At 41.7% G+C, this 25,595-nt stretch overlaps 2 protein-coding genes across 3 annotated transcripts; both read left to right on the top strand.

The window, feature by feature from the left end:
• Window positions 1-7,799: 7,799 nt before the first annotated feature.
• Window positions 7,800-8,529, top strand: LOC117759572 (piggyBac transposable element-derived protein 4-like; the record flags this gene model as incomplete). The annotated part of the gene is made up of 3 exons (XM_034581770.1): window positions 7,800-7,821; window positions 7,984-8,180; window positions 8,269-8,529. Coding segments are annotated over 3 exons (480 nt in total), but the record flags the coding sequence as incomplete, so codon positions are not given.
• A 1,670-nt stretch (window positions 8,530-10,199) lies between these two features.
• Window positions 10,200-25,255, top strand: ube2q1 (ubiquitin-conjugating enzyme E2Q family member 1). 2 transcript variants are annotated; one of them, XM_034578092.1, is made up of 13 exons: window positions 10,200-10,959; window positions 11,355-11,459; window positions 15,971-16,093; window positions 16,778-16,831; window positions 17,038-17,178; window positions 17,836-17,920; window positions 18,541-18,601; window positions 18,693-18,783; window positions 18,878-18,936; window positions 19,037-19,085; window positions 19,221-19,316; window positions 20,799-20,865; window positions 21,974-25,255. In XM_034578092.1, exons 1-13 carry the CDS (start codon window positions 10,801-10,803, stop codon window positions 22,003-22,005), a joined length of 1,122 nt encoding a protein of 373 aa, XP_034433983.1. In that variant the 5' UTR covers window positions 10,200-10,800; the 3' UTR covers window positions 22,006-25,255. The 2 variants fall into 2 exon arrangements, with proteins under 2 accessions (XP_034433983.1, XP_034433975.1); XM_034578084.1 differs by having other exon boundaries at window positions 10,233-10,959; window positions 17,038-17,193.
• Window positions 25,256-25,595: the final 340 nt, after the last annotated feature.

Below are 25,595 nucleotides of genomic sequence, written 5' to 3'. Positions count from 1 at the left end.
ACTTGAGCTAACGCCAAGGCTCCACACTTCATACAGATCTGTATGTAAAATAATGCCACAAAACAACAAGGAGTGTTTGGTTCAGGAAACACCTCCTCCCCCATTACCTTTGGTATCCCAAATAAACCAATGTTAGTAATTCTGCTTTCAAACATCTACTGAACTCCAGACAATCTCCTGACATTATCTGGAGAAGCTGTACGTGAGATCGCCAATGTCTGGGTGAGTTTCTCTCAGCCTAGGAAAAAACGACGGATAATGCCCAAGTGAGCCCATGTGAGAACACAGCAAGAGATCCTACGGAGGATTAATGATGAGCAAGTGGGTGTGTTGATGACATTTGTAACACTTGACAGAAGCACAACGGAAAAAAACTGTAAGAATACAAATATCTCAGAATGAAAAAGAGGTGAAATACCAACAATGATGTCAGTGGAGCTTTTGGTGATAAGGGCCAACGCTGGTGTTGATGTGCTGGGAACAAAAACACTTGATCTCGGCAATGGAAGATATTGGTTTCGTCCTTCCTCTTGATTTATGTAAAGTTTGATCTCTAATTCTTCTGGTGAGTGCTCCGTTCACAGCTACAGAAAGTGTATGCTTAACTGTGGGCATCTCAGTCATAACTCTGGCCAGCACTGAGTAAGTGCTAGTCACTGGCTGCATGTGTCTTGCATTTTCAGGCTCGTTGCCCAGGGCAATGCAGGGGTATGATTTAGATGATATTTGTCCTCTTAGCTAATTGACATAAGCTGGGTCTCCTTCCCCCATTGTCAGGGCCTCTCCCTGGCCCTGGAAACAGTATTAGCTTCAGGACGGACAGACTGGCAGTGGTGCGCTCATTTAGAAGGCCAGCTCCACTCGTCCATTTTGCCTCTTGCCAGAGCAGCAGTGCCCCAGGAAGTAAATACACTTTGGCTTGAATGTGATTAGGCAGCAGTTTACTTGGTTAGACCATATGAGGAACAACAGATCCCACTGAACAGTCATGCTCCACAGATAACCCTTATCCAATTAGACTGAGCCAACACAGTCCATTTATCCATTACACTGTAAAACCTATGAAAAATACATGACTTCAGAAAATATTACCGCTGTCATCATACTATTTCTATTCTTTGCGTCTTCATTTTCTGTAGCATTGCTGTTGCAATAAATATCTTCTTAACCCCCCACTCTATACATTAATGTGGATTATGGCTGTAATATTGACTCATGCTTTGAGTTCCATTATGGAAAGAAAGTGTGAACATTCTACTGTCCTGAGCTCAAGATGTAAAACCTAATTTTGGACATAGATAGTGTTGTCGATGCTGATTCTTTCTCATCTTTCGCTTGTTGTAGCTTTGATGATTGATTTGTTTTTCCTCACCTGAAAGTCAATTCAGTTCCACATAATGACATTAACATGGACACCAATATTACGACAATTGACCTTAAGAATAAGACTTTAAATCTTTACATCTACTCCACTGTTATGTCCAACATTATTCCGTTTAATGTACGATGCTACCTTATACCACTTTGGGTGTTTTTGCAAAAGCTATAATTCCTTTTAGTTTTTACATCTTGTTTACACCTAGGGTATGTATCAGTTGGTAACTGCTTTATGTCGATGTCACAGAATGCTGTTAAAACTCCAACAGGACATTATAATGTGTAAACGTGTACATGTCTTCATAATGTGACTAAGGTCAGAATACTTCAGGTCTTCATTTGATTATTGTTTATTCTGAGTATGACCTTATTTGGGTTAGTGTAATCAGAAAATGCTGTTTACATGGCAGTGTCTCATTCAGACTAATGTCTTAATCGGGTTTATATCAGAACATTGCTGTCCATGTGAACGTCGTCAGTGACTGTGTTAGATGTGATAATTACCAATGTGACACATCTGTTACTGACCAACATTTTTATTAGATGTGCTTTTGGATAAAAAGTGTCACACTCGTACACGCCTCCTTCAAACCAGACTCCATCTATAACTTCAAATCTTTTACTGATGAAGAGTAAGAGCTGCTGAGATACTTCAAGCTGTAATAGTGCAGTTCAAGGTGAGATTTGCTCTTTATTTTAGTACTATTTGAGAATAATGGTCCTCTGTGGGCTCATTAAAGAAACACTTAAGTTGACTAAGAACCATGGAACTGTCAAGTTCCTTTATAATGCAATTATGTTTTGCAAGACTCTAAAAGTGTATGACACTAATTAATATCTATATATCATATCATATCATATTCTTTCTTTCTTTTTATGTCTATGGCTCAGCAAGGACACACCAACACGGATCTACCAACATTACCTCTTGAACCTTTCGGCCCAAAATAGTTTCTGTTGTTGCACTTTGTACATTACCTCCTGTCTCATCATATCACGATTTCACTCAGTCTTCTCGACGCACTATTACTGCAAAAACTTGACAAACGTTCCCCAGGGGACAATTTCTGCTTGCTTGCAAGAATTATACCTGCCAGAAAGAAAGTAGGCTGATAAGGCTGCAACTGTCACTTGTTCCATGCTAAAGTCAGGTTATATTTTTTATTTTGATAAATAAATAATATTTATTCTCCATTGGCTTTTTTATTATTAATTTGACACCCATTCGACACCGATCAGGACTTGATAGAACTGTTGTATGCCTCCACCAGGGAGGGTTTCATCTGTGTTTGTATATTTACTATTGATCCTGATGAAAAAACTCTTTTTACATTTTCCAAAGGTGAAAAATGTCCACTACTGTCTGAACTAACATTTGTTGGACTATACACAGACTGAAGTGCAGTGGTGAAAAGGTCTAATTCAGCTCCATTAATCTTTTGGTCTCATTGGTTCTCACATGTTACTATAATCGACTGTAAATGTAACCCATCTTTAACTGGAGCATAAACATTTAAAGACATACTGGAGGTGAATCCCACACAGAGGCTTTAATCATGTACCGTGAATAAGCACATGGCTCCTGTCCAACCTTTAGTGTGAGACATATTACAGATTATCCGTAAGTGAAATGGCATCTGAGGGACACACGGTACACTCAGAGATGTCCTGGATGTGAACTGTTCTCTCTGTGTCTGCTCACATATGCTAAGTGTCCCCCCCCTGAGAAGAAGGAAAGTGCTCCTCGGAGGAGGAAATGGTGCTGTCTCCTCTGACAAACTGCCCCGTGCTGTATGTGGTGAATCAGCACAGTGTAGGCGGTTGAGGAATGACTTCAGCTATCCACAGCTAAACATCCAAACCCCTCCAAATCCCTACAAGACGTCGGTTTAACACCCCTGTGGTTGTTGTTTTAGAAATGATGGACGAATCATGAATATCTGCCCTGACTGATGTGGTTGATCAAGGCAGTTGTGTGTAAGCCTAATAAGCTGAATTGGCTAAAAGCCCAAGACATCTCAAATATCCAATACACTTTTCTATGACAAAGAGTATTAGACAGAACAGGACAATGAGGTGCAGTTGATCTCGTCTCACATTCCATGCATTTTTAATTCCATGTGGCCCCAGTATCCATCCATCTATCTATTATTTATACATTTTTGGGCATGGTCAAATATATGTGAATGTAAAGGAAATATCCTGGGTCAAAGTTCACCAAAACTGACTCCATGTGAAGCCAAACTGCCATTTGCCTCCTCAATGTAGATTGGAAATGAACGGGAGGCGAAGGTTTGCCATAGAAACATTGAGGTACTTACTGGACCGTTATCATTTGAGGGTCGCGGGGGGGCTGAGGCCAATCCCAACTGACAGGAGGAGGTAGGATACGCCCTGAACAGTTGGCCAGCCTATCGCTTGACCAACATACAGTGACCATTCAATCATTCGCATTCACATTGACAACTGCAGTCACTTTAGAGTCTCCAATTGACCTAACACCCATCTGCTTGTGTTGGATTTAGGGAGGAAGCCGGAGAAAACCCACGGACCAGAACATGTCAACTCCACATAGAAAAACTTCGAACGGTGACGCCAGTACATACTTAAACACATTTAAAAGTTGAATCATGCGTTTGTGCTTTTACATCATGTAATGAGGCTTAAGGTCAAGCTGGAATGAAGGCATGTGGAGCCGTCATGCTGTGACATGAACAAATAATAAAGGTTGTAAATGGTGGGAAAGATTTGCTCTCGCTGTCTTGGATGGACTGAGGAGACGAGCCAGGGGTTTAATTAACTTTTGGTCGAGTGCAAATGGAGGACAGAGGGCCGGGATAAATCTCTGAGGACAACAGCAATCTGCCTCTTTATTAGTGCGTACACAGGCACGCTGTGACCAACTATACGTCAGCTGCTCTATCATAAAACAAGTCGGAAAAGACAATCTGAATGCAGCCAGAGATTTGTTTTCCAGTTTATCCTCCGACCTCCTGACAGGGTTCGAGCATGTGTGACGTCCCTGAAGACATAAAACAGTTTTACATACACCCAGGCTAAAATAGATGAAATATAATTATAGCACTGAGGTCTTCAATCCATTTCTAAGCTGTTTGTTTCCTCCCCTTCATTTACAGCTCCTCTTCATCAATTAAATGCATGTACGTGTCATCAATGAGGAACCCTATACAATATATTTCCTCTTGCAGTGTCATCTAATTTAAACATATGAAAAACAAGCAATATGATCGTGTTTCCTCATGCAAATACACAGTATATATCTGCATGTTTTGTTTTATAAATTGCTTGTCAAATGTTAGTAAAAGGATAAATGTCGCTGTAATTAATACACTAGCAGTAGTAAACCTCTCAGCAGCTTGTCGGTGGAGGAAGGAAGCAGCGTGCTCAGCGTGGTGGGTTAATTGCTTTTGGCAGGATGTTATACAACTGCAATCTTCTCTAACACAACGTCCTAACAACAGACACATGTAGAGAACAGTCCCTCACCACTGTCTCCTCAGCACGCTGTCAATACAGAGTAATTACACAACAACACTGTTGGATAATATTGATTTAACCTTCTGGTGAAAAGTCAACCTGGGCGACACAGGTCAGCAGATTCAAAATGAGCCAGACAGTTCAATGAAATAAGGATGACCAGGTGAAAGAGAGGAAGGTATGTGAGCGATGGAGAAAGTAAACACTAATTTCTCCTCATACTTACCGATCAGGACTATCAGATAATTAAACTTAGTGATACTGCACACGTTAATGAGTTTTTTGCACTTTAAACTAAATGATAAATGAAAACTTTATAAAGAAAACTTAATTTTTGGTTGAACATGCCCACAGTGTTTCAATCCGTCTCCGACCTTTCAGGACCAATGCTTATGTGACTCAACCTTTTGGGACGTCTCTACATCATGAAATCTCTCTCTCTCTCTCTCTCTCTCTCTCTCTCTATATATATATATATATATATATATATATATATATATATATATATATATATATATATATTCTCGGGGCCCCAGGGAGTTTCTCGATTTGGCCACCCTGTTACAACGCCCCTGAGTGAACAAATTATGTTTTCTCATTTTCGCAAACTTTTCAACAAATCTGCCATCATATCTGGAAGTAGTCTCTAATATTATAACTGGACTGATCAACTACATATTTCCTCTGTAGACATGTGTGTCCTACTAAGAATATATCATCATGTTGTGGCCAATAACCTGACTTCTGAATGTCACTACTCTCGCTGCACAAAGCAACACACATGCACAGCAGTGCACACTCATTAATACTGATGCACAACACAAACAGCAATTTCATTTTCACACAAAGAAAGGTTAGGCACATTTTACCTCAACCACAACCACCCTGGTTGAATTTACAGCTACACCTCCATCCCCCGCCACCCACCCCCCAAAAATGAATTACAACATTTGCCAGACTGGAACCTTGACCTTTCCCGAGAAACCATTACATTAACAAATCCCCTCACCTCACTTCATTGAGTTCAGGTAGATTGGAAGAGTTTATTGCACACAGTGGCAATATACTGCTCATACACAGAGGTTGACATGTGAAGCTGGCAGAGTGGTTTAGGGCTGAAGGAGACAGAGCTGTGTTCATTTGAGAACACTCCTTATAGATCCTGGCCATCAATGTCCTCACATGGCCCTGGTCTGCAGCTGGAGGCCCACACACATCACCAGGTTTGGACAAAAGGGTCAAACAACCCCTCCCTTTTAATTTACTGGCCTTTAAAATGGCAAATCAATACGTTTTCCCTCAACAGTAAAAGCTTCAACTGCAGCATGTGTATCTCAAGATCTGACGCTACTGTAGTTTACATCTAACACCTTTACAGCATTTGGAGTCATCTGAGTGTTGCAAGTAGAAAATATGACTAATTTAAGCACCATAGTAGCAGTAGTGTTTCAGTGAGTTGCCTGTGTCCTCCACAGAGTATCGCGGGACAGTTATTTGAAGGCCAAATAACAGAAATGTTATCCCTGTTGAAAGGGGGAGGTCATGAGAAGAGGTGACAGCTTTTTGGGCCAGTCAGCTGCTTCCAAGTACATTTCTCATAACAGGATCAGTCATTCACAAAGGGGTTTTGTTCAGTATCTGGACTTTCAGCACTGAAAAGACAGCTTCTTAACCCTTGTGTTGTTCCTGGGTCGAATTGACCCAGAGTGTGTGTGTGTCTGTGTGTGGTTGTGTGTGTGTGTGCGTGCGTGAGTGCGTGCGTGTGATCATACGCAAGCCCTGGCCGGTCAGGGTTAGGGTTAGGGTGACCCAAGGATTGTCATTATCCAATTCTCCTGGGGTAATTGAGACCAATGGATTGTCATTCTCGATTGTCATGGGAGGGGTCATTTAGACCACAGAGAGGGCGCTGTGGTGCTCTGTGGGGTCATTTAGACCCACACCTGATTCCAATTGAAATCAAGGGGGGTTACATTAGACCCACATATAAGTCTCAGTGTGCCACTCTCTCACAGACCATGGCACGATGTCGCATCAGGAGCGTTTCACCAGAGAACAGGTTCTCCAACAGCTATTCTCCCAGCAACCATCCTCTGAACCCGAAGAGGACGCGAAAGAGCCAGACCGAGAAGCGGACGGACAAGGAGATGGAGAAGACAGAGAGGACAGAGACAGAGACGGAGACGACGGCGATAGCGACAAAGACGAAGACGACGACGGTGACTACGAAGACGACGACGGTGACGAAGACTACGACCCAGTGGGTGATGCTTCTGCAGATTCTTCATCCTTGGAAGAAGAAGAAGAAGGAGGACAAGACCACGGCGACACCACCGCCACCACCACCACCGGACTCGTGGAAAGAGAGACCTTCCCCTCAAGAAACGGGGAAATAACATGGTCCTCGAGGGCGTACGGCCAAGAGGAGGGCCACTGCTCCTCCTCTTCCTCCTCCTCTTCTGCGGCTCAAAGCGGGGTCCCCCGGGGCCCCACGATCCACGCGACGTTCTGCACCGGTGACCTAGCCTCGACGTTCCACCTGTTCATCACACCGACGGTAGAGAACATCATCCTGGAGATGACGAATCGGGAGGGTCGTCGAAAATACGGTGACGAATGGAAAGGGATGGACGAGACCGACCTGCGCGCCTACGTAGGGCTGCTGATCTTAGCGGGCGTGTACAGGTCCTGGGGCGAGGCCGCCGCCAGCCTGTGGGACGCCGAGAGCGGCCGGGCGATACTTCGTGCCACGATTCCCCTAAAACTCTTCCACACGTACTCCAGACTGCTGCGCTTCGACGACCGCGAGACGAGACGCACGAGACGAGCCACGGACAAATTGGCGGCCGTGCGAGAGGTCTGTGACGCGTGGGTGTCGCGGCTACCGCACCTCTACAACCCGGGGCCCCGAAGTGACCGTGGACGAGCAACTGGTTCCGTTCAGAGGTTAGTCTTTTTTTTAAAATATTATTATTATGTTATGTTATGTTATGTTATGCTATGCTATGCTATGCTATGCTATGCTATGTTAGTTATGTTATGTTATGTTATGTTATGTTATGTAGATAGCGGCTGCTAGTCCTCGTCTCCTCCTGTTTTTCTCCCTAGGCCAGTGTCCATTCCGTCAGTACATGCCCAGCAAGCCGGCGAAATACGGGATCAAGTCGTGGGTGGCCTGCGATGCGAAATCAAGCTACGCTTGGAAGATGCAAGTGTACACCGGAAAGCCGAGTGGTGGACGCCCAGAACGGAACCAGGGGTTGCGGGTAGTGCTCGCTGTAACAGAGGGACTGCACGGTCGTCACGTGCGACAATTACTTCACCTCCTAGGAACTCGCACGGCAGCTCCTGGAGAGGAAGCTCACAGTGGTCGGCACTGTTCGGAAGAACAAGCCCGAGCTCCCGACCGGGCTGCTCGCGGTCAAGGGAAGAGAGTTGTTCTCATCCAAGTTCGTATTCACGCCCACTGCCACTCTTGTGTCCTACATCCCAAAGAAAAACAGGAATGTGGTGCTCCTGAGCACACGGCACCCCGAGGCCGACATCAGCGACCACGAGGACGGGAAACCGGTCATCGTCCTGGACTACAACCGCAACAAAGGTGGCGTGGACAACCTAGACAAGGTGATCGGAACGTACAGCTGCAGGAGGATGACCGCGCGCTGGCCCCTGGTCGTCTTTCACAACATTCTCGACGTCTCTTCCTACAACGCCTTCGTGATATGGAGAGAGATCAACCCAGACTGGATGCCGGGCAAGCGGAACAAGCGGAGGGTGTTCCTAGAGCAGCTGGGAAAGGCTCTTGTGACTCCGTTCATCGCACGAAGGGAGCGCATCCCCCGCACAGACGCGTCCGCCACGGTTGTGAAGGCTGTAAAAGCCGCTGCCGCCACCCCACAGAGAGCTGTTGACTATGACGCTCGACCCGAGTGTCCGGCCTCCTCCATAGCCCTAGCAGCAGCCCCGCTCGGGGCGAGTAAGAGGAAGAGGTGTCAGATATGCCCCAGGAAAAAGGACTGTAAAACTCACACCATGTGCCGCGGGTGTAACAAATACATCTGCAAGGGCTGCTCACTTGTCTATTGCGCTACGTGTGCGTCCTAATATGGGGTAGGCTATGTGAGGGGGCCAACAGCCGGGGGAAGCAGGGACAACACAAGGGTTAAAGACTTTGTGTCATCTCCCCAGTTCTGAACATTCCCGACTTTCAATATAAAGATCAAAATATACCAAGACTTAAATGTTTAGAGAAATTGGCCCTATAAATCCAGGAGTAGCTTTAAAAAAAACATATGAATTATCTAGACATGTAACACATATCTATGCAGCCTTAAAAACAACATGATCATCAACACAGTCTACAAAGCTTACCCATACTCTAACCCGAACCTTGTATTCAAATGTTTAAGGCAACACTGCCCCTGTGTGGACATTATATACGTCTACAGTGAGGATTTGATGCAGAAACACTGAACGTCATATCAAATGTTTCTGTAAGAGAAAAGTCATTGACAGTGACACTATGTGGACCACAGCAGTTTATTTCAATGGGTCCTTTAGACCAGAGTGGATATATTTACAACCCAGTGTGCATAATGATTATTGGCCTGAGCAACGATTAAAATACAGTGGTGAAAGATATTATAGTGAATACTTCATTGCATTTTATCCCCATATTCTATGTTCATTGAGATGAAATATTTCACTAATTTCTTCTGTAAATCGTCCTGGGAAGGTAGACGTAACAACAAACAGTGGTGATGTGTGTTTCTTATGTCTCCATGTTGTATATATATTTGTATACAGTATAAATACAGAGAAAATATTGACCTTCATATAGAGTCTCTGTCAGACAAATTCTTCAGTGCAATAATCTGATTAAATGTCCAGATACACTGTAGAAAAACAAAAATAATGCAATTACAATTTATGACTAATCTGATGAAATCATTGAATAAAGAATATGCAAATTAGGATTTAGATTTGGATTTATTTACAACTAATTCCTGTTAAAACTAAACTGGAATCAGGCTTCAGTCAGACCGGAGCAGATTATTGTGCTAAACTGAAAATAAATACAGCAAATCCATAAGAATAGTGAATGAGATCAGCCTGATACAATTAGATTGAATTGCCAAACAAAGGTTATTTACATAACATGACAGTTGTCTATTTTAGGCAAGCACACATTATTTTTTATTAATGATTGATATAATAACATAATTGAATTGGAAACAAAAAGCAAATATTATGATGATACCCATTGTCTCGCGTGAATGTTTGATCAGGGTAGAAAACTTTGCTTTATTTTCCCACCCTGAGATAAACCAGGCGGACGCGCTGAATGCTGGGATTCTGCGGGAGCGGGCAGATCGCACAACGCCATCTTTAAACCCCACCAGAGGCCAGCAGCTACAGTTGTACACCGGGATGAAAAACACTGAGCCTGCTGCGGGATATAAGTTCCGATCGCGGGGACTGTGTGATCGTCTCCCGGTGAAGTAAATAACAGGGAACCGTCCGATGGGTGTGTGAGGAGGCGGCCACGGGACACCGCGACAGCCCCGAGATGTTGTTGTGATAGGCAGCCAACAACAATAGACGGAAAGACAACAACAACGGACAGGCTCGCTAACTCGCTCGCTAGCATCTCTCCGAGCACTGCGCTGTTTCCTCACGCCAACCGGGAGCTACAGCTAACGTTAGCCCGCTTCATTAGCAGATCTGTCCGGTCGCGCTGAAACCTGACCGGGCTGTGCTGTGCTTCTCGGCCGGGTATCCAGTTACATCCACCGGGACATCCCGTCACCCCCTCGCCACATTTATAACCAAATTGTGTCCGGGGAATTTGGGCTTCAGCTGGCTAACCAGGCTAAGCCCCGACTTCTCCCCCTCCCCAGCGGCCCAGCCGGAGATGCACGGAAGATGTCGGTGTCGGGGCTGAAGGCCGAACTGAAGTTTTTGGAGTCCATTTTTGATCCAAACCACGAACGATTCAGGATCATTGACTGGAAGCCCGACGAGCTGAGCTGCCAGTTTAACGTAACTGGGGAAAAGCTGTTAATTATCCACTGTAACATAACGGTAAGGAGGTAGTAATACAAGTGCCCGGATTAATTCACTTCCCCGTCGGGTCGTCAGCGAGCTAAAGTTAGCTTGTGCGTTAGCTAGCCATGTAGCAGGCTAACTACACTACGATATGATCTGATGCTTTGCGGGACGGGCTCTGTGTAGATTCGTGAATGTCAGTGGGAGCTACGCAGTCTCATTCGTGGGGCTTTTTCTCCTAAAATCAAACATTAAACTGATTATAAGCAAAACTAGCTGTAAGCTAGCACTGTTCCCTGAATGCTAATGTCGTCAACCCCTAAATATACGTAGTTCCCCAGCTCTGTTTACTCCTGCGACATGAGAGTAGACCTATTAGTCAACGTGCTGATGCGACTGTCTCTTTGCTGTTGTTCTCCCCCTGTCTCTAGGAATCGTATCCATCTACGTCACCGATATGGTTTGTGGACTCTGATGACCCGAGCTTGGCGCAAGTTTTGGAGAGGTTGGAGGATGTGAGGAAAGGCAGCACCCTGGTATTTATCCCCACTCTCTTCTTTCACTACGTATCAGAGAGGAAAACGTGCTCATATCTTTGCACCGTGTGAGGATCCACTTACAATTTTCAGTATATTAAACCAAATCTTTACCAGAATACATCATCTTTAGATATTAATGCCCAGTGGATTCATGTATAAAGTATTTCAATAGGTTAAATTAGAGACAGGAGCTTTATAGTATGCCTGAGGTATTAGCATGAGACTAAATAAATAAAATGCACCTAATTTCCTCTAGCTGAATATATTGGTTAAACAAGTATTGACCAGGCTGCCTCCCAGCAGGGGCCCTTTCTGTGCATTATTGTGACACAATGCCAGCCTGCTGTGATGAGCTCCTTCTGAAAAGGCAGATAAGTCTGGTGCTAAATAATCTTGTGGCACTCCTTTTATTCTTTAAGTATTTAAAATGCTGGTTATTATTTAGACGGTGTTATTTCTGTGCAGCTGTTATATCAGACTACACAAGTTGAGACTTTTCTTTGCAACCAATCTGGACTAGATAGTGATGCAATGTTTGCCGTTTTGGTGCTGCATTTCTGTTAGTTACACAACCCAGGGCTTATTTACAGTTTCCATATGTGCTCTCAAACATAAACAAACATGTTGCAAGTGCTGCAAAAAAACACGTGACTTTGTGCTCAAGGAGTAGGATGAACATGTGTAACTAGCCAGCACAGACAGGTTGATTTTCAGCTGGCCAAACGGTCCTATTATTGGATCATTGGTACAACCTTTTGGGTCAAAATGGCCATGACAAGCATCTGATTATGTAAACATATGTATGTGAAGACATCCTGAGCTTAGTTAGCTTGATTATTCAAGCTGCATGCTCTGTTTTGTAGGACAAAAAAAGTATTATTTTTATAGTCTGTTACATATTTCACTCCAGACTCTATTCTGGACAGACTGTGTTGAACGCAGGCCTCTGAAGTCGTCCTCAGTGAATGTTGTTTGAAGTGGAACTCTCAAAGAATTCAGACCTGGTTGATTGGGGTGAACCATATAATGATGGTTTAATGATAAAATCACACAATAATTGTGAATTTAGATGCCTTTTCCACCTCTTTGGGCAAATGTGATCTGAGTTCATCCTGCGCACAGCACGAGTCTGTGAACAGCAGGGCACAGTGAAAGGAGTTGGTTACCTCACTGAGAAGTTGGAGGCGTGTGACTTGCAGCTCTTCATCTAACAGCCTCACTGTGGCTGCTCCTTCATGATCTGTCACTCTCTGCAATACTTTAATGTCAAATAATGACCATCGTCTTGTGGATGGCTTTTTGAACAAAAGCGGTAAGGCCTAAGCTGAGTGACACACACATCTCAATTTCAGTGACTCTTTCATAATGAAACTCAAAATGTGTTTTGCCAGTTAAATACTTTTATTGTGAAGCTGCAGTAGTTGGAAATGCTTGGTTTGCATTAGCAGCATCTTAATACAGCATTTTCTTTCTGGGAATGGTGCAAGACACCCACATCACTGTACTGCAAATATCTTAATACGGCAAAGCTTTCATCATAATCACAAGCACCATTGTTTACTCTTTTGGTGATAAATAATAACATTTATTTAAATTAAAATCTTTGAGATTGCCACTTCACATCTTTAGCTGGCTTTTTTTTTGTCAAATGGTACTTACAGTAGATTAATTATTAGCTGAGGAAAAACGATTATTGATATTAAAGGGTTATTGATGACGGCTAGATTGACTTATAGTCGCATCCTGTGTAGTATTCTTCAGAATGGGTCGGTATGTCTGCAGTTGAAACCTCCATCATCTTCTGCAAAAATGCAGAGTTGGTTAGGAGTCGTATAAAATAATCATTATCTGTGTATTTCAAGATGAAGTATTATATGTACACTCAGCGAGCACTTAATTAGGAACTTTTCTTTATGTCTTAAACTGCCTCAGTTCTTTGAAGTATGGATTTCCTAACATGTTGACATTTTTTGTTGACATGTTGACATGACTGCATTGCATCATTTTTATAGATGTGTCAGCTGCACAGTCTTGCTGCCAATCTTTCAATCTACCACATCCCAACGTTTCTTTTTATAGGATTCAGATCTGGTGAATTTGTAAGCTACTGAAGTACATTGAACGGATTGTCATGTTCAAGACAGCAGTTTGAGATGACTTTGCTCTCAGTCATGGTGCATTATGCTGAAAGACTTTAGAAGATGGTATGTCTTTGGTAAAGGGATGCACATGGACAGCACCAATACTCAAATAGACTGTGGCATTCAAACCATGATTGATTGGTATTAAGGGGCCAAAAGTGTGTCAAGTATACATGAACCTACTGCATTACAGCACCACCAGCAGCCTGGACACTGAAGTCTGATTATGCTTGGCTATAAAGATTTTATTCTTTGTTTGATTTAATATAGATAATAATGTAAATAAATTATACTTGGGTTTGGGGGTTTTGATCTCGTACAATAATCTGATGGCTTCTTTCCACATATCCCAATGCATTTAATTGTTATACTTATCCGCTGGATAATTTTTATTATCCATAACTCTGCTCATGTTTTTCAAATATTGGGTTTGTATTTTAAAAGTGAGTATTTTTTTCAAGATTTCCAAGGTGATGAAATCCGATATGTTTAGTTGACAACTGCCCACAAACTAGAGAAAAGCACTTATTAGCGATTTCTGCTTGTTGACGAGTTGTTTCCACGTATCATTCAGAATGGGAAACTATAACGTTTGATCCTAGATTTGATACACGTTCCAGGGGATTATGTGTCTGCTGTTTAAGTTTGGCATAGCCTGATCTGACGTGTAGTGAGAAGAATTTTACATATATCCCAGTCTCTCTCTTATTTATTGTATAACCAGACTAGAGATTTCTGGCACATCTCCATTAACTACCTAGGTTGATGAAGAAGGGGAAAGAAGTCATAAGAGGTCTAAACTCCAGCAACACTTTGACTGTAATTGAAGAGTTTTTTGCTTATTTACTGTTTACAGTCTGATCCACATTAAAAGAGACATTCATCATCTGTAAATAATTAAACTCAGAGAAATAACTTCAGTTAATTTTAAAATAAGCAAAAGCTCATCAGTGATGGTCACATGGTTTTCCTGCAGAATATCGCATTTTATTTCAGAAGCAGCTTCTGTAATTTACCACAGGCTAAATGCCATTTGGAATCACAACTGTTATGTAACATTCATCTTTTCATAACAGGACTTTATTTTAGTTTCAAACATGATTTGATGATAGATATGGTACCATTGTATCTTCTTTATATAAGTAGTAGTTATACTGTATATCTTTATTAGGAGAGGTTGATGCATGTGGAGTGAGGGTAGGAATAGGAGGGCAGCAAACAAGGGGGGGGGGGTGCAGAGGGTGAGGGAGAGGTGAAGCTACTGTGTGGAGCTACTGTTGTCCAGACTGAGTTAAGCAACCTGCAGCCTCCTCTACATGATTGTTGCCTTCACACGTTGTTGTTTTCCTCCAGTTTCTTGTGGGCAAGAAAGTTATCCTCCTCTTCTACCGCAGTTTCAGACAGAGCTTCTCCCCTTCTTTCTTCTCCTTTAGCAACCTCTTTTCTGAACTTCTCCTCCAGAGCGTTGTACTTTGTCTTTCAAGCTTCATCATTGGGTAGAAGTTCATCTCATTGCCCTTCAGCTGGTTTGTGATCTGTGTATAGCTATCGGAGAGGTTCCCCTTTTCCCTCTTGAGGTGCAGGAGGTTAATTTCTTCCCTAGTGGAGTTGCTCCTTTACCTTTTACCTAAATTGAAATCTCATGGTTGGGATATGTCTGAGCTTATGGTCCATCATGAGTCAGTGACAGTCCTGAGCTTGTCGTGGCACTGAGATCATCAGATGCTGCAGGGGGTGAAGCACTGCACTGGCCTGTGGTAGACCTGTAGTTTTGTGTAGGTGTATATAAAGAAAATTACATTGGTAATGTTGTCTTTTACGTAAAGGGCAAACCTTGTCTTCCTTTGTATAGATGAGATCACTCCTCTGTCTTTCCGTTGCACAGATGTTTTGTGGTTCACCTTATTTGCATTGCACCAAATCTGGCAGAACACAGTAGCTGATTGCAGCTGTTTCCAAGAGCACAAACAGTTTTAGTGTCCCTGCTGATATTTGCAGCACAATCTTGTTTTTAGGTTTAAATCCTTATTTTAAAGTCATTTGAATAATTAGGCCTAATTAAACACAGCCCCCAGATTTCTAGGTTATATTAAGGTTATATTATTCCAGTTGCAGCCACTCACTGCTTTGTGACCGGACCAAGCATAATATTGTCTTCTGTCTTAGATATCATGAATCACATGTTTGGATTCAGGAACCTGTGACGTTCAAAATTGTAGTGAAGCCAACTCTTATACGCGTGTGTTGTTGTTTGTTTCAGGTCGGTCACATGCTTGCCATGTGGTGTTGCTGTGTAGCTGCATTTGCAATCTTGAATGTTTTATCTTACGCTGTAACCCCTCTTCTTGTGGTTTGTCTTTTTTCCAGCTTTTGCAGCAGTTGAAGAAACTCATTTGTGATCTTTGTCGGCTGTACAACCTCCCCCAACATCCCGATGTAGAGATGCTGGACCAGCCTCTGCCTGCAGGTCCTGTGGGACAAGACCGAAAGGCAGGGCCGCCTAGTTTGTTTTTGACACTTACCAGGGACTTGCCAGGGATCATGTATTTTTAAATAAATATTATTTATTCCACCTTTACCCACTTCAAAACCACTTGTGACTAATAATAAAATAATAGTGTATATTAAGTATTCAGACCCACACACTTTGTTCACGTCGCAGCATTAATCCACAATCGATACACCATGATTATATAATTTCTTGCATATTTATTACAAAGAAAAAAACTCATCAGTTCGACATGATTATTCAGATGCTTTGCTATGACACTTGCAATTTAGCTCAAGTTTCTCTGGATCATCTTTGAGATGTTTTTACACCTTGACTGGTGTCCACCTCCATTGATTGGGTGTTATTTGTATAGGCACACCCTGGTCAAGATAAGCTGGCAATGCTTTTCGAAGCAAAAATCATGACGGGGTTAAAAAAGCCGCCTGCAGATTCACTGCTAAAATCAGCTGCATTCAAGGTTCCTGAGGGCAAAGGGCGTAACAAAATGTAGAAAGAAGTGAAGGGGTTTGAGTACTTTCTGAATTGAATGTCTCTGACATTGTTGTCTAAGCTCATTCATGGCCTCTTCCTGTTTCGTGGTCAGTAAAGGTGTTTTTTGTAAAAATAATGCAGTCAGCACAGTTATTTCATATACTTTCTGTGGCGTTTATCTCTGTTTACAGCATGGAACAGAAGAGGTCACTTCTGAAGAAGAGGAGGAGGAGGAGATGGGAGAAGTAAGTTATCATCTTTGTTCTATAGACTTCATGTATTCTTCTGTACGGTGTTGTGCCAAATGCGTTGTTTAGAATATACACACACATATTTGCTTGGCACCGAGTTTTATCCCTGAGGTTGATCCCTAACCTCTTATGTATTGCTTAAGAACCAGTAACACTTAAAAAAAAAAAAAACGCCTAAAATATCCAATACAAACAAATAGGACATCGAGGATCTGGACCACTATGAAATGAAAGAGGAGGAGCCTGTCGATGGGAAAAAATCTGAGGATGATGGCATTGAGAAGGAGAATCTAGCCATCCTGGAGAAGATCAGAAAGAACCAGAGGCAGGACCACTTGAATGTGAGTCTTTGTTCAGTAAAGTACATTCACTGCAATTAATGTAGATTATAGTTGGTAAAATGTTTTTCTATCATTTTTGTAGATTTTGTTGAAGCCTACCTTTTTAAAAACGTACATGGAATTTATGTATTCTCAGCTAATCCTATTATCAGAAGTGATTTACTTTTGTGAATGACAAACAGGGAAGTCCTACATTTATTTGACAGCTTGGAATGTGACCGGTTGCTAAATGTGCTCTTATGCAGTATCTTCAGGTTCTTCTTGATTTCTGCCCTTCCAGGAAACATATTTGTATAAAGATTTGTTTTTCTTCTGGGAGGGGCTCTCTACTCGCTCATCCTGTTCAATGGCTCATCTGTGGAGCTCCCTTGGTATCTGAAATGTTAAAAAATAAATAAAACTATAACTTAAAAACCCAACTATAGAACCAATAACGCACACACTGAAATGGCTTACTTAACATTTACAAAATGTTTTAAAGATCAGTATAACATTCTCTGAAGGGCTCTAGAGATATAAATATTGATGTCAAGCAGAATAAAGCTTTCTGTTTGATGTTGGTCCACATCAATTTCAAATGACAGGTTTGCGCTCATAGTGGATTACAAAGCACAGTGTCCTCTGTCTTTACGGTTGTACTTGTCTTGTATTTCGCAGGGAGCTGTATCTGGTTCAGTGCAGGCGTCTGACCGCCTGATGAAGGAGCTCAGAGAGATCTACAGGTCTCAGAGTTACAAGACGGGTACGTACACGACACAGAGGTCTGCTCAGAACAACACCGAAACATATACATACAAACCCACTCACTGATATTCATTTCGGTCCTATGGACATGATGGATAAGTATTAGTGGACATCTAGCTGAGATCTGAGAGCCATAACTCATACACGATCAAAAGAAAGGATTTTAGAGTAAATGAAGTTGAGCAGAATTCAGAAAAACTCCCTATGACTGATCCTGAGGTGAACTCCTCCTTCGTGTGGCTGTGTTGAAGTACTGCCAACTTCTACACCCTTTACTGTCAGGCACAGTAAAAGGTATATAACCATATAGGCTTTAGTAATGGCTTTAATCACATTGACATGCTTTCCAGGCAACAGAAAAATTAAGCACATATCAATTTTTGAGTCAACAGTTATTTTTGATGAATTTCTTCACCTTTTGAATAAGACGTTGGGTAATTGTGATATCGTTGGCAGAATAACCATATGAGTGAGACAGTAGGTATAACTTTACATTTTTAGCCTCAGTGCATTACCTTTTAGTTTATAGGGTGAAAAAGGAGAATAAATCATTACAGTTGTTAGTTGACCTTGTGATGGGAGACAACTGAACTCGTATTTATTTCATTTCTTTTGCAGGCATCTACTCAGTTGAGCTTGTTAACGACAGCCTGTATGAATGGCACGTCAAACTAAGGACGTAAGTAACTTTGGGATCTTGTGCCATGTTTATTTTTTTCCCCCGATGTCACTGTGAACATGAACTGACTGAAGAATTTTATGACCAACAGGGTGGATCCTGACAGCCCCTTACATAGTGATTTACAAGTGCTAAAGGAAAAGGAAGGAATGGATTACATTTTACTAAACTTCTCATATAAAGTGAGTGAAACAGACTTTGTATTTTTGGACATGAAAAATGCTGAGTGAGTTTTTGAAGTCTGTAGATAAACTGTTTTGCTTTTCATTGCTACAGGATAATTTTCCATTTGATCCACCCTTTGTTCGGGTAGTTTCGCCTGTGCTTTCTGGAGGGTGAGTACATTTAGCTTCTGTAGTCCATTGAGTTCGAAGTGGAGTTTGTGAACAAACTTGTTTTAAAAAGAGAATTAAAAAATTGTTGTTCTTTCTAAAGTTACGTTCTTGGGGGAGGTGCCCTGTGCATGGAACTTCTCACCAAACAGGTATGTCAACTGTCCTAATCTGATGGGAATTTGCACTGCATTATATTTTAGTATTACTTGTGATTGAATTTTCATTTGTTTTACATTTAAAACATTAAAACCTGCTCTTACTGACTCTGTGTTTCCTGATTGTAGGGTTGGAGCAGTGCCTATTCCATTGAGTCTGTCATCATGCAGATCAATGCCACTTTAGTCAAAGGAAAAGCCAGAGTGCAGTTTGGAGCCAATAAAGTAAGTGAGGAAGCACGAGAGGTTTCATTTCAAGCCAGGAAATGTCCTGTGATAATGGTGACCTTTGTTTAATGAATGATGTGGACACCGATGGCAGTGCTTTGACACAGGGGCCTGGTTTCCTGGATCATAATGCTTGTGTGTTGTGCTGTACGACAACTTCTTGTTGCTCCCACCATAGCTGGCTTTGTACATTTTTTTTTTCATCAAAGCAAAGTGGGGTGGGAGGTGCAGTGTGTCACGACTGTGATGACCAAGGTAGATGATGATCATTGTGCTGCATTATGCAGTTTCTGTCTCTTGGTCTTTGTATGTGTTCTGGCCACAGGCGTCGCTCAGAATTTGATAAGTGAAGTACAGAAGAAACATTGATACTTTCAAGTCCCTCTCATTAGATTGAAATGGTGTTCTTACTTAGTTAATCTAAACCTAAGATGTTAAGATTCACAAAAATAGGGTGAATTACTGTAAGCTTACAAAAAAGCATCTTTACCACCAGGTTAAGGAAATCAAGTCATGTATTGAGCAGTGATGCCTGTTGACACATTGCACCAACCCAGCAAACATTTTGATGTTGGAATAAATGTTGACTCAACAGTTAAACCTTATGAGAGCTTGAAATATAAAGCCAAAATGGAACCTTTGCCAGGTGGTAAAGTCAATGCGGGACAGTAATTATATTGCACATTATTCTAATAATAATTACATATGAAAATACTGTAGTAACATGTATGTTTTCTGAAAGCCTGGTTGTTTTGTGATTTAGACACAACCTGCACTGTATTTTAACATGTCACACTATAAATTGTGCCATACACCTGATGTCAGCCCCCCCACATTAACGAGCCTCGGTGTCACAGTTCTGCTACACTATACGGAAATTTTATTTTACTTAATGTCCATGTAAATGTTTTATTTTATTTTTTTTAATTTTTTTTTTAAAGGAAAAGAGTAGTTTGATCAACAAGCCAGTTCCTTTGGTTTAACAAAAAAAACATAAATTTACCAAGTCTTTATAGTACTGAAGAACTGCACAGTATTTACACATCTATCTCAATGCTGACTATTAGTTTGATCAAAGCTCAATAGTCAAAGTTGATCTTTGCCAAGTTAAACCCAGGTATGAATCTGAATGCTTTACTAAACTCTTAATAGAATTCTTCCCCAATCATATAGATTCGTACAAATTCTTGTGTGTATTTCTGTGGTTCAGCAGTGACATGTGTAGAACTGCAGGTGCAGATCCAGGTCTTATGTGAGCGGTGATGACCAGATGTGCGTGACAGCAGTCTGGAATGAATAGTCAAACAAGGGCACAGTGTGTTTTCATTATCTTGTACCACACGAAGGGTTTTGTTCTTGAGATGGATGATAAGTTTGTTTTTTCTTATATCAAAGTGCTGTCATTTCCTGGTCTGTACTGTCGTCATAAACCCGGTGCACATTTCTAAGGTTGACTTTAATTTTCATCCTTTAATGCAGAACCAGTACAATCTTGCCAGAGCACAGCAGTCCTACAAATCCCTCGTTCAGATCCATGAAAAGAACGGTGAGTGTATTTGTCTCCAGTTTCATACAGAGTGCATCGTTGACCTTGTTTACTGAAACCAAATCCCTGCCATGCATCAAAGCTGAGGAAAACTAGTGCTTGGGCTGTTGTTCGTGTTCCAAACAGGGACGACACTTCACGCTTGTAATCCACATCTTTACTTTCATTTCAATATCCTACTATATATTGAATTTATATTAGAATTATGTAGATAATAGAAAAACTCCCCATGCTTGAGATTCATAGCAATTAAGTGACTCAAAATTCATATTTACACAATAACCATGTCACGTTGGTTGTGCTGTTACCATGACTCTTTTACTGACTGCACCAAGTTTTATTTGTCCTATGCAGTTAACACAGGGTCAACAGTACAATGAAAAGTGTTGGACATAAAGAAACCAGTGAGCTCAGCAGTGCAATAGTTAAATTTAAATAAAAATATAAGCAAGGTAAAAAGAGCTTACAATGCAATACAATAAAAATACTAAGAATTATACATTCAAAGGTTCTTGTACTTTAACTGTATGGATTCATGCTCAAAGTCAAAGATCTTCCTAACAGTTTGTGAGCCCAAAATAACAAAATCATAAATGATATGCCCTGTCAAATAAATATGCAGTTTAACATGAATAAAATCAACAGAGAAAAACATCAACATTCACATTTTAATGGGAGAAAAAGCAGTGGTAAGTCAGTTGCTCAAATATTAGCATTTACTGTATGCTGCTGTTTTGTTGTCCTTGACCTCTCTATAAATACACTGCATTAAAAAATGCTGCAGGTAAAAATATGATAATTACTTTCACTCTATCAGGCTACATTGAGCTATATTTAATTGCAGCAGAATATAGAACTGGAAAACCGAAAGCCTGACTAAACTTAGTGAAAATTCTGGACCATATGTACCTGAGGTCTGACCACGTTTAAGCCTGCTTTTTCTGGTCCTCGCACCAACCAGAGGTTGGCAAAAATCAAAGAGGCAAAAATCATCTGCATCTTACCGTAATTGTGTCAAGGATGGAGAGCTGGTTACTCTGGATTGTGGTTTTATTGAAGTATTTTGTTTACTGTATTATCATTCTCTGTTGTGCTTTTTGTCCCATAGGCTGGTACACACCCCCTAAGGAGGATGGCTAAAACAGACTTTTGCCTTTCCTGCACTGGGACCACATGTCTTAGATGTTCTTTTTCATTTTCTTGCGACCATTATGTTTTTGTTTTTTTTAATCCTGCAAACCTTTTTGTTCTCTACATGAGAGTTTGAACTCCAAACCAAATTCCTAATTCAGTGACCACCCAGAAACTAGCACATACAACACAAAGACATTCACACACCCTTATCTGACATCCGTTCATCGGCTACTCAAAAGGATGTCCTCTCCCCAGATATTTATCTCTCTGTGCATCTGTCGTCTGATACAATCTTCGTTTTTCCATTGCGACTTTTGTTCTGTACTCCAAGAAAACGATGGACTAAATAATGCGCAAACTCACCCTCTTTGGTTTTGGCGTTGAGCATGCCAACGTTACTTGATGGCTGTGAGTTGAAAGGTTGGGCATGGCTTTATCCTCCAGTAGTGGTAATGTGATGCTCCAGTCGCAGGACAGTGCCTCTCTGGCCACGGACTGGATCTGGAATGGCATGGGACATTCCCTGATACGATGCAGTGGTGGCTGGAAAGGACACACGCTGGTGGTGAAAGAACCACTGCCTTTTCTCTCCATGGATGGCGTCTGTAATATTGTGCTCATATATTATCTTTGTAATGCCACGATCCCTCCTCTGGAATAACATGCTTCTGAGGCTAGCTTGCTTTCAAAACCTCCTTATCTTTTAAAGCTTGAAGCCCTGAGGTGGGGAGTGGGGGAGGAAGATGAAGAGACTTTTGCAGCCTGGGTGGGACAGGCCGTGATGAAGAACAGCATCCCGCTGAGCTCTAAAGTTGACAAGCACTGTCATCATCATAACCAGCAGCTAGGCCACTCCCTGCAGGAGATGTGTGGCTAGGCTGGCAACACCGGAAACGTGACCAGGCAATGCAGGAGTGTGTCGGATTGGATCACACTGTAATGTAGTTGATTTTAACTCCATATGTAAACATGTAAATTTGTATTTCTGCAAAAGGATTTAATTGTTTATAATGTAACCTTGTCTGGGTCTTTGACTGGGCAAAGACTGTATTACTATATACCCCTTGTCTATTAACAGCAGGGGCACTGCGACTTCTCAAGACCCATTTAGAATAAGAAAAGGTTGTGTCATGGATACTCTTGCAGAAGGAAACAAAAGTACACCATGTTCTTATGTAAGCTTAATGACTACTGCAGTTTTGTTCTTTTTTTTTTTATCTTGATTTGTAATCCTCATGTTATTGGCAACAATGACCGCACCATTCCCCTTATTTGATGGCACCGCTTCACTACAACGGACATAACAACAATGGCATAGACACCGCTGTTTCTGGCATTCCAGAGGTTTGGCTCTTCATATCTAATCACTCAAACCGGAAGAACCTCAGTAAGGCTATGCAGTGAAGACTCAGTCTCGTGGAGTTCTCTTGTTCTGAAGAAAATTAGTCTTAAAAGCTCAACAGCATTGTCGCCTGCGTAGTTCTTGTAGCTGGTTCTCGTCCCAACCACTTTGCCAATCCTGCAGTCTGGGAAGAAAGTGACCTTTTTACCTTCCGACTTTTCCTTGACCTCGTGGCTGCTTTAAAGAAACAACACAGCCACGAGATTTAAATTCACAGCAATAGTCTTTGATCATATACCTTCTGGCTTCACACCTGGGAAGATCAACTGGAGTCTGTTCCATTTCCAGAACATTTGTTCAGGTTCGATAAATATTTGTTCAGATTTGCCACAGGAGGGACCCAGCTCTTATCACCACCTCTCTGGTTACTATTCATAACCACTCGCAGCACCGCTGTACCCCTCAGTGTGTTGGGTCTTTGATGTAATGTGAATAATATGCAGAAAACTGTGTGGAGCATTCCAATTAATGCAGTTACACGTTTGTTGTGGGTGTTCTATTGTGTGGTTACTTGTTTTGAGTATATTGTCCTGAAAACCAGCATAGAAAGCTTAGTTATGCTAATTCATACAGTCATTCCTCATGTTTGAGTTCATCTAGAATCTCCTCAGTGATGCTAACCTCAGTCACAACACCAATATCTTCAAAACAGGTAGAGATGCGTGTGAAATCATACAGCTTGTTCATGTTCAGCACATGTCCGACATCTGTTTAAACGTGCGGGATATAAAAAGTGTTACCCTCCTTTCCTGTTCTCACCACAATCAAAATCTTACCACGACTATGGATCATTGGCATGGTTGTTAGCTGTTGTGATACCACTGGTAAGGTACTACTCACTTCATCCTGGTCACATTGTCGAGCCCACCCCTGCATTCTCTGGAGAAGCAAACTCAGGAATACATACTGCACACTTGCAAAGGATTGCTTCACAATATCGTCATAAAAATGCAAGATTTAACGTGTCGATCACTTATCGAGGGGAGGGGGGCATTACAAAAAAAATGACGCCCCTGTTTTACCAGTAGATATGGCAGTGTGTTTTGCTGTTGAGTTGCACACACCTTGATTTTCTGAATGCCGTTGAGGTTAAATCATTTCTAAGCAAGTTTTTCGGAATGATCAGATAACGCGGAGTGAGGATTTGCTCCCGCCCTCAGATTATCCTGCGCTTGATCCGGGGTTCAGAACACATCTGCCCTGTCTCTTTGATATTGCTGTATTTTGCATGTCAATATATCAATGGGTGTTTTTCCCCAAGCTACTGAAGGCAAAGACTGGTTGGGTTGGGTGTTTGAAAAGAAAAGACTAGATGTATCCATTTATTTCTTGAATCGTTTACTTGTGGTTCCCTACATCCGTGCACGGGAGTATCTCTCCCTGTGTGTTGAGCCACGTCAGATACCTATGAGACACAAGGACTTATAAGACACCATACCTGCTTGCATTACCTTTAAAAAAAAATATGCCAGGATTCTCAACAAAAGTAGCAGTTCAGATTCGTGTGCCATCGGAGCAGTTTTAAGCCTACATCCTCAACCTGTCCCTTTGGAATAATGGTGTACTCAAGTCTGCTGTGCACTGAATACCTGCTCTTCACACACCAACACAAGTCTAACTAACAAAACCCTTCTCTGCTTTGGCGAGCGACACATTGGTTGGAGGTCTGAACTAGCCTGTTTCTGGGTTCTTTCCCTTGCTTCATTAACAGCGTTGGCCAGGTTATAAAGTTATGCACTGTTAGCATGCTTTGGTTTGGTTTCTTTTTTTTAACATTGCAAGGGTGATTTTGACCATGTAAAGTAATTTGTAAACTTGCATCAAGTTTATGAATAAAGAATTTTATGAAATATCTCTTCATTATGTTGTTATTAATTAAAATCATTTGTCAATTACATACTCTTGAAAGACTGTTTGTGACTTTGTAAGGCCGCCGAAATCCTCCTGGTCTGGAGTGACAATGTATTGCTACCATATAGTCAACACCTTCAAGTATTAGTCAAGTGATTTTCGCACCAACTGCCGTAGGATACATTAGGTCTGTATCTTTTGCTCAAATAACCTTAGAGACAAGGACATGAGGATCTAGGAATCCAGCCACCAACCCTTATCAATAGATGACCCATTTAACCACCCAAACTCCAGTTGCTCACATGCATCTGTGCTTTCCAGCTAATGTGTTTCTGACGATTTC

The sequence above is a fragment of the Hippoglossus hippoglossus genome, chromosome 3, assembly GCF_009819705.1.
Source record: "Hippoglossus hippoglossus isolate fHipHip1 chromosome 3, fHipHip1.pri, whole genome shotgun sequence".
Classification (NCBI taxonomy): Eukaryota; Metazoa; Chordata; class Actinopteri; order Pleuronectiformes; family Pleuronectidae; genus Hippoglossus; species Hippoglossus hippoglossus.
The sequence above is the reverse complement of the archived record's forward strand: the minus strand, read 5'-3'. Positions and strand labels throughout refer to the sequence as shown.

Coding starts and splice junctions, on each gene's coding strand:
- ube2q1 (XM_034578084.1), top strand. CDS start 10,801: ATGTCGGTGTCGGGGCTGAAGGCCGAACTGAAGTTTTTGGAGTCCATT. Junction 10,960..11,354: donor TTATCCACTGTAACATAACG/GTAAGGAGGTAG, acceptor CCCTGTCTCTAG/GAATCGTATCCATCTACGTC. Junction 20,866..21,973: donor TCAGATCCATGAAAAGAACG/GTGAGTGTATTT, acceptor TTTGTCCCATAG/GCTGGTACACACCCCCTAAG.